General features: G+C 42.4%; 1 protein-coding gene across 4 annotated transcripts in view; it reads left to right on the top strand.

The window, feature by feature from the left end:
- The window catches only part of pde5a (phosphodiesterase 5A), a 149,818-nt gene that overhangs the window by 52,127 nt on the left and 79,756 nt on the right, over nt 1–17,935 (top strand). For 2 of the 4 annotated variants that reach the window (XM_023965932.1, XM_023965933.1), the window contains exon 1: nt 17,688–17,904. The exons of 1 other annotated variant lie outside the window; for it this stretch is intronic. In XM_023965932.1, the coding sequence (XP_023821700.1) occupies nt 17,726–17,904 (179 nt within the window). In that variant the 5' untranslated portion in view covers nt 17,688–17,725. Of the gene's footprint in view, nt 1–15,079; nt 15,391–17,687; nt 17,905–17,935 lie in introns of those variants that run through there. One more of the 4 variants, XM_023965934.1, reaches the window with a different exon arrangement.

The raw sequence follows: 17,935 nt of genomic DNA on the forward strand, positions 1-17,935 counted from the left end.
TGTGGTTTTTTAAGGTCTGGATGTGGTTTTTAATGGTTCTGGATGTGGTTTTTAACGTTCCTGGATGTGGTTTTAACGGTCCTGGATGTGGTTTTTAATGGTTCTGGATGTGGTTTTTAACGTCCTGGATGTGGTTTTTAAATGGTTCTGGATGTGGTTTTTAATAGTTCTGGAGTGGTTTTAATGGTTCTGGATGTGGTTTTTAACGGCCCTGGATGTGGTTTTTAATGGTTCTGGATGTGGTTTTTAATGGTTCTGGATGTGGTTTTTAACGTTCTGGATGTGGTTTTTAACGGTTCTGGATGTGTTAAGGTTCTGGATGTGGTTTTAATGGTTCTGGATGTGGTTTTAACATGGTTATGCTGGATGTGGTTTTTTAACTGGGTCCTGGATTGTGGTTTTTTTAACGGTCCTGGATGTGGTTTTATAACTATGGAATTCTGGATGGTCGATGTTTTTAATCGGTTCCTGGATGTGGTGTCTTTTAATGGTTCTGGATGTGGTTTTTAACTGGTTCCTGAGGATGTGGTTTTTAATCGGTTCTGGATGTGGGTTTTTAACTAGGTTCTGGATGTGGTTTCTTAACGGTCTCTGGATGCTTGGTTTTTAATGGTTCTGGATGTGGTTTTTAACCAGTTCTGGATGTGGTTTGCTTAATGGTTTCTGGATGTGGTTTTTAACACGTCCTGGATGTGGTTTTTAACGGTCCTGGATGTGGTTTTTAACTGGTTTCTGGATGTGGTTTTTTAACGGTCTGGATGTGGTTTTAATGGTTCTGGATGTGGTTTTTAATGGTTCTGGATGTGTTTTAATGGTTCTGGATGTGGGGGGGGGGTTTTTTAATGGTTCTGGATGTGGTTTTTAATCGGTCCTTTCTGGATGTGGTTTTTAATGGGTTTCTGGATGTGGTTTTTACAATGGTTCCTGGATGTGGTTTTTTTGTAACAGTTCCTGGATGTGGTTTTTAGCCAATGGTTTCTGGATTGTGGGTTGTTTTAACTAGGGTTCCTGGATGTGGTTTTTAATGGTTCTCTGGAGTGGATGGGTTTTTAACGGTTCTGGATGTTGGTTTTTAACGGTTCTGGGGGATGTCGGTTTTTAATGGTTCTGGATGTGGTTTTTAAAAGGTCTGGATGTGGTTTTTAATGGTTCTGGATGTGGTTTTTAACGGTCTGTTCTAAGGGATGTGGTTATGCTATGGTTTTTCTCTGGATGTGGGGGGGGGGGTTTTTAACGGTCCTGGATGTGGTGTTTGTTTTTTTAACGGTTCGCTGGATGTGGTTTTTAACTCGGTCCTGGTGGGACGGATGTGGGTTTATTTAACTAGGTCTCCTGGGGGATGTGGTTTTTAACGGTCCTGGATGTGGTTTTTAAATGGGTTCTGGATGTGGAATGGTTTTTTTTAACAGTTCTGGATGTGGTTTTTAACGGTCCTGGATGTGGTTTTTAATGGTTCTGGATGTGGTTTTTAACGGTTCTGGATGTGGTTTTTAACAGTTCTGGATGTGGTTTGCAATGGTTCTGGATGTGGTTTTTAACGGTCCTGGATGTGGTTTTTTAACGGTCCTGGATGTGGTTTTTAACGGTCCTGGATGTGGTTTTTTAACGGTTCTGGATGTGGTTTTTAATGGTTCTGGATGTGGTTTTTAATGGTTCTGGATGTGGTTTTTAATGGTTCTGGATGTGTTTTTTAATGGTTCTGGATGTGGTTTTTAACGGTCCTGGATGTGGTTTTTAATGGTTCTGGATGTGGTTTTTAATGGTTCTGGATGTGGTTTTTAACAGTTCTGGATGTGGTTTGCAATGGTTCTGGATGTGGTTTTTAACGGTCCTGGATGTGGTTTTTAATGGTTCTGGATGTGGTTTTTAACGGTTCTGGATGTGGTTTTTAACGGTTCTGGATGTGGTTTTTAACGGTCCTGGATGTGGTTTTTAACAGCCCTGGATGTGGTTTTTAATGGTTCTGGATGTGGTTTTCAATGGTTCTGGATGTGGTTTTTAACGGCCCTGGATGTGGTTTTTAATGGTTCTGGATGTGGTTTTTAACGGTCCTGGATGTGGTTTGTAACGGCCCTGGATGTGGTTTTTAACGGTCCTGGATGTGGTTTTTAACAGTTCTGGATGTGGTTTTTAACAGTTCTGGATGTGGTTTTTAATGGTTCTGGATGTGGTTTTTAATGGTTCTGGATGTGTTTTTAATGGTTCTGGATTTGGTTTTTAACAGTTCTGGATGTGGTTTTTAATGGTTCTGGATGTGGTTTTTAATGGTTCTGGATGTGGTTTTTAACGGTCCTGGATGTGGTTTGTAACGGCCCTGGATGTGGTTTTTAACGGTCCTGGATGTGGTTTTTAACAGTTCTGGATGTGGTTTTTAACAGTTCTGGATGTGGTTTTTAATGGTTCTGGATGTGGTTTTTAACGGTCCTGGATGTGGTTTTTAACGGTCCTGGATGTGGTTTTTAATGGTTCTGGATGTGGTTTTTAATGGTTCTGGATGTGGTTTTTAACGGTCCTGGATGTGGTTTTTAATGGTTCTGGATGTGGTTTTTAACAGTTCTGGATGTGGTTTTTAACGGTCCTGGATGTGGTTTTTAACGGTTCTGGATGTGGTTTGCAATGGTTCTGGATGTGGTTTTTAACGGTCCTGGATGTGGTTTTTAACGGTCCTGGATGTGGTTTTTAACGGTCCTGGATGTGGTTTTTAACGGTCCTGGATGTGGTTTTTTAATTGTTCTGGATGTGGTTTTTAACGGCCCTGGATGTGGCTTTTTAACGGCCCTGGATGTGGTTTTTAATGGTTCTGGATGTGGTTTTTAACGGTCCTGGATGTGGTTTTTAACGGCCCTGGATGTGGTTTTCAATGGTTCTGGATGTGGTTTTTAACGGTCCTGGATGTGGTTTTTAACGGCCCTGGATGTGGTTTTTAATGGTTCTGGATGTGGTTTTCAATGGTTCTGGATGTGGTTTTTAATTGTTCTGTTATGGGGTTTTTAACGGTCCTGGATGTGGTTTTTAACGGCCCTGGATGTGGTTTTTAATGGTTCTGGATGTGGTTTTTAACGGTCCTGGATGTGGTTTTTAACGGCCCTGGATGTGGTTTTCAATGGTTCTGGATGTGGTTTTTAACGGTCCTGGATGTGGTTTTTAACGGTCCTGGATGTGGTTTTAACGGTCCTGGATGTGGTTTTTAACGGCCCTGGATGTGGTTTTTAACGGTCCTGGATGTGGTTTTTAACGGCCCTGGATGTGGTTTTTAATGGTTCTGGATGTGGTTTTCAATGGTTCTGGATGTGGTTTTTAACGGCCCTGGATGTGGTTTTTAATGGTTCTGGATGTGGTTTTTAACGGTCCTGGATGTGGTTTGTAACGGCCCTGGATGTGGTTTTTAACGGTCCTGGATGTGGTTTTTAACAGTTCTGGATGTGGTTTTTAACAGTTCTGGATGTGGTTTTTAATGGTTCTGGATGTGGTTTTTAATGGTTCTGGATGTGGTTTTTAACGGTCCTGGATGTGGTTTTTAATGGTTCTGGATGTGGTTTTTAACGGTTCTGGATGTGGTTTTTAACGGTCCTGGATGTGGTTTTTAATGGTTCTGGATGTGGTTTTTAACAGTTCTGGATGTGGTTTTTAATGGTCCTGGATGTGGTTTTTAACAGTTCTGGATGTGGTTTGCAATGGTTCTGGATGTGGTTTTTAACGGTCCTGGATGTGGTTTTTAATGGTTCTGGATGTGGTTTTTAACGGTCCTGGATGTGGTTTTTAATGGTTCTGGATGTGGTTTTTAATGGTTCGGGATGTGGTTTTTAATGGTTCGGGATGTGGTTTTTAACGGTCCTGGATGTGGTGTTTAACGGTTCTGGATGTGGTTTTTAACAGTTCTGGATGAGGTTTTTAACGGTCCTGGATGTGGTTTTTAATGGTTCTGGATGTGGTTTTTAACGGTCCTGGATGTGGTTTTTAATGGTTCTGGATGTGGTTTTTAACAGTTCTGGATGTGGTTTGCAATGGTCCTGGATGTGGTTTTTAACGGTCCTGGATGTGGTTTTTAACGGTCCTGGATGTGGTTTTTAACGGTCCTGGATGTGGTTTTTAATGGTTCTGGATGTGGTTTTTAATGGTTCTGGATGTGGTTTTTAACGGCCCTGGATGTGGTTTTTAACAGCCCTGGATGTGGTTTTTAATGGTTCTGGATGTGGTTTTTAACGGTCCTGGATGTGGTTTTTAATGGTTCTGGATGTGGTTTTTAATGGTTCTGGATGTGGTTTTTTAATGGTTCTGGATGTGGTTTTTAACTGTCCTGGATGTGGTTTTTAATGGTTCTGGATGTGGTTTTTAACGGTCCTGGATGTGGTTTTTAATGGTTCTGGATGTGGTTTTTAACAGTTCTGGATGTGGTTTTTAACGGTCCTGGATGTGGTTTTTAACAGTTCTGGATGTGGTTTGCAATGGTTCTGGATGTGGTTTTTAACGTTCCTGGATGTGGTTTTTAACGTTCCTGGATGTGGTTTTTAACGGTCCTGGATGTGTTTTTTAATGGTTCTGGATGTGTTTTTTAATGTTTCTGGATGTGGTTTTTAACGGCCCTGGATGTGGTTTTTAACAGCCCTGGATGTGGTTTTTAATGGTTCTGGATGTGGTTTTTAATTGTCCTGGATGTGGTTTTTAATGGTTCTGGATGTGGTTTTTAACAGTTCTGGATGTGGTTTTTAACGGTCCTGGATGTGGTTTTTAACGGTCCTGGATGTGTTTTTTAATTGTTCTGGATGTGGTTTTTAACGGCCCTGGATGTGGCTTTTAACGGCCCTGGATGTGGTTTTTAATGGTTCTGGATGTGGTTTTTAACGGTCCTGGATGTGGTTTTTAACGGCCCTGGATGTGGTTTTCAATGGTTCTGGATGTGGTTTTTAACGGTCCTGGATGTGGTTTTTAACGGCCCTGGATGTGGTTTTTAATGGTTCTGGATGTGGTTTTCAATGGTTCTGGATGTGGTTTTTAATTGTTCTGTTATGGGGTTTTTAACGGTCCTGGATGTGGTTTTTAACGGCCCTGGATGTGGTTTTTAATGGTTCTGGATGTGGTTTTTAACGGTCCTGGATGTGGTTTTTAACGGCCCTGGATGTGGTTTTCAATGGTTCTGGATGTGGTTTTTAACGGTCCTGGATGTGGTTTTTAACGGTCCTGGATGTGGTTTTTAACGGCCCTGGATGTGGTTTTTAACGGTCCTGGATGTGGTTTTTAACGGCCCTGGATGTGGTTTTTAATGGTTCTGGATGTGGTTTTCAATGGTTCTGGATGTGGTTTTTAACGGCCCTGGATGTGGTTTTTAATGGTTCTGGATGTGGTTTTTAACGGTCCTGGATGTGGTTTGTAACGGCCCTGGATGTGGTTTTTAACGGTCCTGGATGTGGTTTTTAACAGTTCTGGATGTGGTTTTTAACAGTTCTGGATGTGGTTTTTAATGGTTCTGGATGTGGTTTTTAATGGTTCTGGATGTGGTTTTTAACGGTCCTGGATGTGGTTTTTAATGGTTCTGGATGTGGTTTTTAATGGTTCTGGATGTGGTTTTTAACGGTCCTGGATGTGGTTTTTAATGGTTCTGGATGTGGTTTTTAACAGTTCTGGATGTGGTTTTTAACGGTCCTGGATGTGGTTTTTAACAGTTCTGGATGTGGTTTGCAATGGTTCTGGATGTGGTTTTTAACGGTCCTGGATGTGGTTTTTAATGGTTCTGGATGTGGTTTTTAACGGTCCTGGATGTGGTTTTTAATGGTTCTGGATGTGGTTTTTAATGGTTCGGGATGTGGTTTTTAATGGTTCGGGATGTGGTTTTTAACGGTCCTGGATGTGGTTTTTAATGGTTCTGGATGTGGTTTTTAACAGTTCTGGATGAGGTTTTTAACGGTCCTGGATGTGGTTTTTAATGGTTCTGGATGTGGTTTTTAACGGTCCTGGATGTGGTTTTTAATGGTTCTGGATGTGGTTTTTAACAGTTCTGGATGTGGTTTGCAATGGTCCTGGATGTGGTTTTTAACGGTCCTGGATGTGGTTTTTAACGGTCCTGGATGTGGTTTTTAACGGTCCTGGATGTGGTTTTTAATGGTTCTGGATGTGGTTTTTAATGGTTCTGGATGTGGTTTTTAACGGCCCTGGATGTGGTTTTTAACAGCCCTGGATGTGGTTTTTAACGGTCCTGGATGTGGTTTTTAACGGTCCTGGATGTGGTTTTTAATGGTTCTGGATGTGGTTTTTAATGGTTCTGGATGTGGTTTTTTAATGGTTCTGGATGTGGTTTTTAACGGTCCTGGATGTGGTTTTTAATGGTTCTGGATGTGGTTTTTAACGGTCCTGGATGTGGTTTTTAATGGTTCTGGATGTGGTTTTTAACAGTTCTGGATGTGGTTTTTAACGGTCCTGGATGTGGTTTTTAACAGTTCTGGATGTGGTTTGCAATGGTTCTGGATGTGGTTTTTAACGTTCCTGGATGTGGTTTTTAACGTTCCTGGATGTGGTTTTTAACGGTCCTGGATGTGTTTTTTAATGGTTCTGGATGTGTTTTTTAATGTTTCTGGATGTGGTTTTTAACGGCCCTGGATGTGGTTTTTAACAGCCCTGGATGTGGTTTTTAATGGTTCTGGATGTGGTTTTTAACAGCCCTGGATGTGGTTTTTAACAGCCCTGGATGTGGTTTTTAATGGTTCTGGATGTGGTTTTTAATGGTTCTGGATGTGGTTTTTAACGGCCCTGGATGTGGTTTTTAACGGCCCTGGATGTGGTTTTTAATGGTTCTGGATGTGGTTTTTAACGGTCCTGGATGTGGTTTTTAACGGTTCTGGATGTGGTTTTTAATGGTTCTGGATGTGGTTTTTAATGGTTCTGGATGTGTTTTTTAATGGTTCTGGATGTGGTTTTTAACGGCCCTGGATGTGGTTTTTAATGGTTCTGGATGTGGTTTTTAATGGTTCTGGATGTGGTTTTTAACGGTCCTGGATCTGGTTTTTAATGGTTCTGGATGTGGTTTTTAACAGTTCTGGATGTGGTTTGCAATGGTTCTGGATGTGGTTTTTAACGGTCCTGGATGTGGTTTTTAACGGTCCTGGATGTGGTTTTTAACGGTTCTGGATGTGGTTTTTAATGGTTCTGGATGTGGTTTTTAATGGTTCTGGATGTGGTTTTTAATGGTTCTGGATGTGGTTTTTAACGGTCCTGGATGTGGTTTTTAATGGTTCTGGATGTGGTTTTTAATGGTTCTGGATGTGGTTTTTAACAGTTCTGGATGTGGTTTGCAATGGTTCTGGATGTGGTTTTTAACGGTCCTGGATGTGGTTTTTAATGGTTCTGGATGTGGTTTTTAACGGTTCTGGATGTGGTTTTTAACGGTTCTGGATGTGGTTTTTAATGGTTCTGGATGTGGTTTTTAACGGTCCTGGATGTGGTTTTTAATGGTTCTGGATGTGGTTTTTAACGGTTCTGGATGTGGTTTGCAATGGTTCTGGATGTGGTTTTTAACGGTCCTGGATGTGGTTTTTAACGGTCCTGGATGTGGTTTTTAACGGTCCTGGATGTGGTTTTTAACAGCCCTGGATGTGGTTTTTAACGGTCCTGGATGTGGTTTTTAATGGTTCTGGATGTGGTTTTTAACAGTTCTGGATGTGGTTTTTAACGGTCCTGGATGTGGTTTTTAATGGTTCTGGATGTGGTTTTTAACGGTTCTGGATGTGGTTTTTAACAGTTCTGGATGTGGTTTGCAATGGTTCTGGATGTGGTTTTTAACGGTCCTGGATGTGGTTTTTAACGGTCCTGGATGTGGTTTTTAACGGTCCTGGATGTGGTTTTTAATGGTTCTGGATGTGGTTTTTAATGGTTCTGGATGTGGTTTTTAACGGCCCTGGATGTGGTTTTTAACAGCCCTGGATGTGGTTTTTAATGGTTCTGGATGTGGTGTTTAACGGTCCTGGATGTGGTTTTTAACAGCCCTGGATGTGGTTTTTAATGGTTCTGGATGTGGTTTTTAATGGTTCTGGATGTGTTTTTTAATGGTTCTGGATGTGGTTTTTAACGGTCCTGGATGTGGTTTTTAATGGTTCTGGATGTGGTTTTTAATGGTTCTGGATGTGGTTTTTAACAGTTCTGGATGTGGTTTGCAATGGTTCTGGATGTGGTTTTTTAACGGTCCTGGATGTGGTTTTTAATGGTTCTGGATGTGGTTTTTAACAGTTCTGGATGTGGTTTTTAACGGTCCTTGATGTGGTTTTCAATGGTTCTGGATGTGGTTTTTAACGGTCCTGGATGTGGTTTTTAATGGTTCTGGATGTGGTTTTTAATAGTTCTGGATGTGGTTTGCAATGGTTCTGGATGTGGTTTGTAACGGCCCTGGATGTGGTTTTTAATGGTTCTGGATGTGTTTTTTAATGGTTCTGGATGTGGTTTTTAACAGTTCTGGATGTGGTTTTTAACGGTTCTGGATGTGGTTTTTAATGGTTCTGGATGTGGTTTTTAATGGTTCTGGATGTGGTTTTTAACGGTCCTGGATGTGGTTTTTAACGGCCCTGGATGTGTTTTTTAACGGTCCTGGATGTGGTTTTTAACGGCCCTGGATGTGTTTTTTAATGGTTCTGGATGTGGTTTTTAATGGTTCTGGATGTGGTTTTTTAATGGTTCTGGATGTGTTTTTTAATGGTTCTGGATGTGGTTTTTAACGGTCCTGGATGTGGTTTTTAATGGTTCTGGATGTGGTTTTTAATGGTTCTGGATGTGGTTTTTAACAGTTCTGGATGTGGTTTGCAATGGTTCTGGATGTGGTTTTTAACGGTCCTGGATGTGGTTTTTTAATGGTTCTGGATGTGGTTTTTAATGGTTCTGGATGTGGTTTTTAATGGTTCTGGATGTGGTTTTTAACGGTCCTGGATGTGGTTTTTAACGGTTCTGGATGTGGTTTTTAATGGTTCTGGATGTGGTTTTTAATGGTTCTGGATGTGTTTTTTAATGGTTCTGGATGTGGTTTTTAACGGTCCTGGATGTGGTTTTTAATGGTTCTGGATGTGGTTTTTAACAGTTCTGGATGTGGTTTGCAATGGTTCTGGATGTGGTTTTTAACGGTCCTGGATGTGGTTTTTAATGGTTCTGGATCTGGTTTTTAACAGTTCTGGATGTGGTTTTTAATGGTTCTGGATGTGGTTTTTAACGGTCCTGGATGTGGTTTTTAATGGTTCTGGATGTGGTTTTTAATAGTTCTGGATGTGGTTTGCAATGGTTCTGGATGTGGTTTTTAACGGTCCTGGATGTGGTTTTTAACGGTTCTGGATGTGGTTTTTAACGGTCCTGGATGTGGTTTTTAATGGTTCTGGATGTGGTTTTTAATGGTTCTGGATGTGGTTTTTAACGGCCCTGGATGTGGTTTTTAACAGCCCTGGATGTGGTTTTTAATGGTTCTGGATGTGGTTTTTAACAGTTCTGGATGTGGTTTGCAATGGTTCTGGATGTGGTTTTTAACGGTCCTGGATGTGGTTTTTAACGGTCCTGGATGTGGTTTTTAACGGTCCTGGATGTGGTTTTTAACGGTTCTGGATGTGGTTTTTAATGGTTCTGGATGTGGTTTTTAATGGTTCTGGATGTGTTTTTTAATGGTTCTGGATGTGGTTTTTAACGGTCCTGGATGTGGTTTTTAATGGTTCTGGATGTGGTTTTTAATGGTTCTGGATGTGGTTTTTAACGGTTCTGGATGTGGTTTGCAATGGTTCTGGATGTGGTTTTTAACGGTCCTGGATGTGGTTTTTAATGGTTCTGGATGTGGTTTTTAACAGTTCTGGATGTGGTTTTTAACGGTCCTGGATGCGGTTTTTAACGGTTCTGGATGTGGTTTTTAACAGTTCTGGATGTGGTTTTTAACAGTTCTGGATGTGGTTTTTAATGGTTCTGGATGTGGTTTTTAATGGTCCTGGATGTGGTTTTTAACGGCCCTGGATGTGTTTTTTAACGGTCCTGGATGTGGTTTTTAACGGCCCTGGATGTGTTTTTTAATGGTTCTGGATGTGGTTTTTAATGGTTCTGGATGTGGTTTTTTAATGGTTCTGGATGTGTTTTTTAATGGTTCTGGATGTGGTTTTTAACGGTCCTGGATGTGGTTTTTAATGGTTCTGGATGTGGTTTTTAATGGTTCTGGATGTGGTTTTTAACAGTTCTGGATGTGGTTTGCAATGGTTCTGGATGTGGTTTTTAACGGTCCTGGATGTGGTTTTTAATGGTTCTGGATGTGGTTTTTAATGGTTCTGGATGTGGTTTTTAATGGTTCTGGATGTGGTTTTTAACGGTCCTGGATGTGGTTTTTAACGGTTCTGGATGTGGTTTTTAATGGTTCTGGATGTGGTTTTTAATGGTTCTGGATGTGTTTTTTAATGGTTCTGGATGTGGTTTTTAACGGTCCTGGATGTGGTTTTTAATGGTTCTGGATGTGGTTTTTAACAGTTCTGGATGTGGTTTGCAATGGTTCTGGATGTGGTTTTTAACGGTCCTGGATGTGGTTTTTAATGGTTCTGGATCTGGTTTTTAACAGTTCTGGATGTGGTTTTTAACGGTCCTGGATGTGGTTTTTAATGGTTCTGGATGTGGTTTTTAACGGTCCTGGATGTGGTTTTTAATGGTTCTGGATGTGGTTTTTAATAGTTCTGGATGTGGTTTGCAATGGTTCTGGATGTGGTTTTTAACGGTCCTGGATGTGGTTTTTAACGGTTCTGGATGTGGTTTTTAACGGTCCTGGATGTGGTTTTTAATGGTTCTGGATGTGGTTTTTAATGGTTCTGGATGTGGTTTTTAACGGCCCTGGATGTGGTTTTTAACAGCCCTGGATGTGGTTTTTAATGGTTCTGGATGTGGTTTTTAACGGTCCTGGATGTGGTTTTTAACGGTTCTGGATGTGGTTTTTAATGGTTCTGGATGTGGTTTTTAATGGTTCTGGATGTGTTTTTTAATGGTTCTGGATGTGGTTTTTAACGGTCCTGGATGTGGTTTTTAATGGTTCTGGATGTGGTTTTTAACGGTCCTGGATGTGGTTTTTAACGGTCCTGGATGTGGTTTTTAACAGTTCTGGATGTGGTTTGCAATGGTTCTGGATGTGGTTTTTAACGGTCCTGGATGTGGTTTTTAATGGTTCTGGATGTGGTTTTTAATGGTTCTGGATGTGGTTTTTAACGGTCCTGGATGTGGTTTTTAATGGTTCTGGATGTGTTTTTTAATGGTTCTGGATGTGGTTTTTAATTGTTCTGGATGTGGTTTTTAACGGTCCTGGATGTGGTTTTTAATGGTTCTGGATGTGGTTTTTAACGGTCCTGGATGTGGTTTTTAATGGTTCTGGATGTGGTTTTTAACAGTCCTGGATGTGGTTTTTAACAGTTCTGGATGTGGTTGGCAATGGTTCTGGATGTGGTTTTTAACGGTCCTGGATGTGGTTTTTAACGGTCCTGGATGTGGTTTTTAACGGTCCTGGATGTGTTTTTTAACGGTTCTGGATGTGTTTTTTAATGGTTCTGGATGTGGTTTTTAACGGTTCTGGATGTGGTTTTTAATGGTTCTGGATGTGGTTTGCAATGGTTCTGGATGTGGTTTTTAACGGCCCTGGATGTGGTTTTTAACAGCCCTGGATGTGGTTTTTAACGGTCCTGGATGTGGTTTTTAACGGTCCTGGATGTGGTTTTTAACGGTCCTGGATGTGGTTTTTAACGGTCCTGGATGTGGTTTTTAACGGTCCTGGATGTGGTTTTTAATGGTTCTGGATGTGGTTTTTAATGGTTCTGGATGTGTTTTTTAATGGTTCTGGATGTGGTTTTTAACGGTCCTGGATGTGGTTTTTAATGGTTCTGGATGTGGTTTTTAATGGTTCTGGATGTGGTTTTTAATGGTTCTGGATGTGGTTTGCAATGGTTCTGGATGTGGTTTTTAACGGTCCTGGATGTGGTTTTTAATGGTTCTGGATGTGGTTTTTAACAGTTCTGGATGTGGTTTTTAACGGTCCTGGATGTGGTTTTTAATGGTTCTGGATGTGGTTTTTAACGGTCCTGGATGTGGTTTTTAATGGTTCTGGATGTGGTTTTTAACAGTTCTGGATGTGGCTTGCAATGGTTCTGGATGTGGTTTTTAACGGCCCTGGATGTGGTTTTTAACGGCCCTGGATGTGTTTTTTAACGGTCCTGGATGTGGTTTTTAACAGCCCTGGATGTGGTTTTTAATGGTTCTGGATGTGGTTTTTAACAGTTCTGGATGTGGTTTGCAATGGTTCTGGATGTGGTTTTTAACGGTCCTGGATGTGGTTTTTAATGGTTCTGGATGTGGTTTTTAATGGTTCTGGATGTGGTTTTTAACGGTCCTGGATGTGGTTTTTAATGGTTCTGGATGTGTTTTTTAATGGTTCTGGATGTGGTTTTTAATTGTTCTGGATGTGGTTTTTAACGGTCCTGGATGTGGTTTTTAATGGTTCTGGATGTGGTTTTTAACGGTCCTGGATGTGGTTTTTAATGGTTCTGGATGTGGTTTTTAACAGTCCTGGATGTGGTTTTTAACAGTTCTGGATGTGGTTGGCAATGGTTCTGGATGTGGTTTTTAACGGTCCTGGATGTGGTTTTTAACGGTCCTGGATGTGGTTTTTAACGGTCCTGGATGTGTTTTTTAACGGTTCTGGATGTGTTTTTTAATGGTTCTGGATGTGGTTTTTAACGGTTCTGGATGTGGTTTTTAATGGTTCTGGATGTGGTTTGCAATGGTTCTGGATGTGGTTTTTAACGGCCCTGGATGTGGTTTTTAACAGCCCTGGATGTGGTTTTTAACGGTCCTGGATGTGGTTTTTAACGGTCCTGGATGTGGTTTTTAACGGTCCTGGATGTGGTTTTTAACGGTCCTGGATGTGGTTTTTAACGGTCCTGGATGTGGTTTTTAATGGTTCTGGATGTGGTTTTTAATGGTTCTGGATGTGTTTTTTAATGGTTCTGGATGTGGTTTTTAACGGTCCTGGATGTGGTTTTTAATGGTTCTGGATGTGGTTTTTAATGGTTCTGGATGTGGTTTTTAATGGTTCTGGATGTGGTTTGCAATGGTTCTGGATGTGGTTTTTAACGGTCCTGGATGTGGTTTTTAATGGTTCTGGATGTGGTTTTTAACAGTTCTGGATGTGGTTTTTAACGGTCCTGGATGTGGTTTTTAATGGTTCTGGATGTGGTTTTTAACGGTCCTGGATGTGGTTTTTAATGGTTCTGGATGTGGTTTTTAACAGTTCTGGATGTGGCTTGCAATGGTTCTGGATGTGGTTTTTAACGGCCCTGGATGTGGTTTTTAACGGCCCTGGATGTGTTTTTTAACGGTCCTGGATGTGGTTTTTAATGGTTCTGGATGTGTTTTTTAATGGTCCTGGATGTGGTTTTTAACGGTCCTGGATGTGGTTTTTAACAGCCCTGGATGTGGTTTGCAATGGCTCTGGATGTGGTTTTTAACGGTCCTGGATGTGGTTTTTAACGGTTCTGGATGTGGTTTTTAAAGGTTCTGGATGTGGTTTTTAATTGTTCTGGATGTGGTTTTTCAACGGTTCTGGTATGTGATTTTTAAAGGTCCTGGGTGTGGATTTTTAACGGTTCTGGTATGTGGTATTTAAAAGTTGTGGTATGTGGTATTTAAAGGTTCTGGATGTGGTTTTAATTGTTCTGGATGTGGTATTTTCAGTTCTGGATTTGGTTTTTACCGGTTCTGGTCTGTGGTTTCATTTCTCATGGCCTTTTTCTTCAGGGGAGACAGAAACTCATTTCCTGTCAGTTCTCTTCCATTGACTGTTCTGATACACTGGATTTTACCATGTGGTGCAACATCATAAATGAACTTGTCTGTTCCTTTAACAGTAGTTCTAATCACTTTTAGTGAAAGCATCTCATGAAAAGTCATCTATAAACTCATGCATTTCTAAATCCATTGCTTTTACAGGCCTGGCAATCAGTCGGTACTGGTTCCACTGCTTTAGTTGTCTTTTTACCAGAATCTGTTTCTACCTTGAGCAAATGGACCTTTAATGCTTTACATGTCAGGTTTGGCTTCTCACTTTATTCATTTTCATTCCTTCTGTAACACTTTCTAACTTCAGGACATCGTCATCGTGACTTCAGATTTACTGCCATGTTTGAACAAACATTACGTTCATCATCTTCATCTGTAATGCTCTTCAGGAAAAGTAGACTTTCTTCAAAATGAATGAAGGTTTTTTGTGACTGACTTTGTTCTGACCTTAATCAAATATGGCCAATGGGCTGTTGCAGTTTTGATGTCCTGTAGAAATGCTGGGATGTACAGTGGATTCTCCAGCGGGACGTCTACTGGTCCGTCTTTGTGGTCTCTCAGATGGATTTTCACAGTACGTCTCTTTTGAGCAATGCCCGTGGTTTTTACACCATCAACCAGCTCCAAGGTGTGGCTCTATGGTTGGAATCTTGGGTCTAAATCTTTAAACTTGCCGGGGTCAGCAATGCTGTTTCTTGTTCCTCCAGAGTCGACCATGAGGCCTGTCTTCTTTACTCCACTGATGTAGGCGTCGTCCAGCTGGTCCAACATGAATCCTGTTCATCTACCGCTTTCTTGACTTTGCAGGTTGGAGGCTCTTGCGTAAACTGCACCACGGTCTCTGTCCTCTACTGAGGTCTGAGGGTCTCTCTGGGCTTTGTGGTCTGTGTGTGTGTGTGTGTGTGTGTGTGTGTGTGTGTGTGTGGGTGTGTGTGTGTGTGTGTGTGTGTGCGCTGCACAGATTTTACTGACACAATAGGGGGTTATGCAGCTTTGGACACGAGGCGCATATTTCTATAAACCACTTGTGTATTCTTGGCTAAACTTTATTGACATTTTATTTGTGTGCATTTGATTTAGGAACGGGGGGAGGAGAGGGTCTGTAGAGACAGAGGACAAAGATACAAGACAGGAAAAAAGGGGGCAACGTGGTTGGAGGATGTTTAAAGAAAAACGGGAGGGGTGGGATTACAAACAGAAAAGGGGATTGACGTTCATACTTGTACTTTTAGATGTTAATGTCGACCTGAAACGGAAACATGCCGTCTGGACTTCCGCTTCTTTCTTGAATCGTCTCAGCGCTCACCGGCGCGTCTGCTCCGTCCCTCCTCCAGGGGGAGCAGGGGAGGGAGGGGTGAGGAGCTGACGCCCCCCCGTCCTCTGACGAGGAAGCGCGCGCTCATCCTCGTTCCGTCCGCCTCTCCCAGGACCTCTCCGGTTCCGTGCAGACGCGGCTCGGACAGATGTGAGCGCAGAACCGGACCCCGCCATGGAGGAGCGCCGCTCCCCGGAGCGCCACCGGATGGAAGCGTGGCTGGACGACCACCGGGACTTTTCGCATTCCTACTTTGTGCGCAAGGCATCAAGGTAAAGGCGGGACAATGGAGGGGAGGAGCGCTGCGGCCCCTCGCGTTAGTGTGGCTCTGAGGCGCGGGTCCCCGTGACCCCGCTCAGGTGTTCACCTGGCCTCACCTGTCGCGCAGCAGCTGCAGCTGCAGAGGCAGAACTTTAGTCATTGAGTTACTGCTGTCAGGAAGCGTTTCTGTTCACAGTTTACTGTTGGATGAATGATAATTCCACACAGAAATGTTTAAGGCTCCTCTCCTTCTTCACACTGATTGATTGACAGCTGGTGCTTCACTCATCTTGAGAGAAAAAAGAAATGTTTTTTCCCCAAAATGCTTTTTGTTGAAGCATTTATGCTGCCTCTGTCTTCAGTTTATTGTTAGGATTATTTTTTACAGAAACTAACTCAAGCAGATGGAACATCAGGAATTCAGGCAAACTCAAACAGCAGCGGATGCACCAGAGCAGGAAGGACTGAAACATTACACCCAGATTAGAACTTGGACCGTTTTCACAAAAAGACCTTAAAATAATCCAGACAAATGGAATGAGATGCAGGCCACGCCTCCAGAAACCAACCCATCTAAAACACAGAAGTATTCAACCGTTCAAACAAACATGTTTCAAGCTATTGAAGTAAAAGCAATCTGTGAAAAAACAGTCTTGACAGGAAAGAGACAATATGTCCTTAAATTAATGGCAGAAATATTTCCTAAAAAACCAAAGAATCAATTCCTGAGTTTTTGTCCATTTCGGAGAAGTTCTAAGCTTTTATTCATTTCAACCTCATGCAGAATTCTCCAGCTTCAGGGCTTTTCTGTAAACATATGAGGTTCTCCCGGTGCTGATTCCAGTCGTGCCGTGATAAAATAAGGACTATTTGGGGGACATCAGACATGATGGAGTGCAGAGGCGTTTTTTTGGCCACACCCACTGTAGATGCATCGGTGTCGCCCTGTGGGGACAGCAGCAGTCAGAGGACAACAGCTCACTTTGAGCCAGCATGCTGAGGCTTGTCTTCCAGTCCGGACCGTCCTTTGTGGGCCTCTGACGTCCCCCCAGAAGACTTTTGGTGCAAAGCTTAGGGTGAGAGGCATGAGCGATGGAGGGTCTGAGCGGACGCCAAGTCTGGTCTGATTCTTTACAGTCACATCCAGACACACGAGGTTTTCTCCAGGAAAACTCCATGTGAGTCACATGATCACTGTTATGTGCTGGGGGGGGGGCACACAAACACCAACACCTCAGGTCAAAACCGCCTTCGAAAGGACAGGACCAACTACATTTGTCTTGGGTTACGTGTGTCCATTTGCTGCCCGTTTTATTCATGTTCAGATGTTAGGAGCACAGCAGCAGCAGAACGCTGAACGCTGCTGCAGGGAGTTCAGAGACGTCCGCTCAAGGGTTTGCTGAGATTAAAGATTAACCCCCTCCAGGAGGGAGCTGCCTGTCACTTACTGTCTTAATTGTGCTCTCGCCGCTGCTCCTCGTGACTTTTGCAGGTCTAACGGCTCATTAGTTCTCTGGTGGAGAGCTGAATGTTTCTGGGGGAACCGTTACAACAGATTCACAACTTCATTCCTGAGTGGTGTCCTCACATACTGTTTGTTCTTTTTCCTCAGCCAATCCTGCTTCATATTTTAGTTTAGCTAAAAAAGCTGCCGTTGCATTTGGTTTCTGAAGTCTGACTTTGCTGAAGACTGTTCTGTTGCTCCTCTTTTCAGGGAATTTGCTGTATCTACTGTGAAACTTGTGTTTGGTTAAATTTAACCTACTTGGGAAAAGTCCTGTAATGCCCTCAGCAGACGGCGTTAGCTTGTGTTTTGGCCCAAACGTCCTCTAGGCCGTACCTGGACAGAGCTTTGGGCAGTTCTTAGAAGGAAACTTTGGATTTCTGAGAGGTGAGTCAGGCTTGCGGCCTCACCCTCTGTACTTCTAGGAAGAGCTGTAAAGGCTTTTTCAATCTGTAAACCGTTTCCAGCAATTGCCCCAATAACCACCCAGGGCTGATATACAGTCAACAAACAAACGCTGTCTCTCCTTCATTTCCAGGCTTTGACTTATCACAACAGAAAGTGAGTTTTTGATGGAAAGCAGCTGGACTTCATGTTTCAAATGAGAACTATGAGCACTGACAGCATCCCGATGCCTGTTTAGCTTTTGGCATGTTTTTTTAGACACGTCTCTCCTCAAATTGTTTACATGTTTTAGCTTTTTCTGTCTTCACTTACCAAACAGGTCAATGTGTGCTGAAACAATGACAATTACAAAAAGTAGAACAGGTCTGTTTTTATCAGAAGGCTGCAGGAGGCCGTCCTCTCTGTCTTTGGACTTGAGAACATGCGTCTTATCCCTGATGCACATCCATGAGCTGCAGTCTGGCAGCAGATCAGAGGCAGAGCGAGGAGCGCCACGCCGCAGCACGCCCTCCACATCATGCCTGAGAACCTCCCTCTACGTTGATCCAGACTTACTGCTTCATTTTTGTCTTTTTAGACCCAAATTGAGCCAGAATCCTAAAGTCCAGTCCAGCAGGTGTCGTTTGACTCTTTTCACTGATAGAATG

The sequence above is a fragment of the Oryzias latipes genome, chromosome 18 (genome assembly GCF_002234675.1).
Source record: "Oryzias latipes chromosome 18, ASM223467v1".
Lineage (NCBI taxonomy): Eukaryota > Metazoa > Chordata > Actinopteri > Beloniformes > Adrianichthyidae > Oryzias > Oryzias latipes.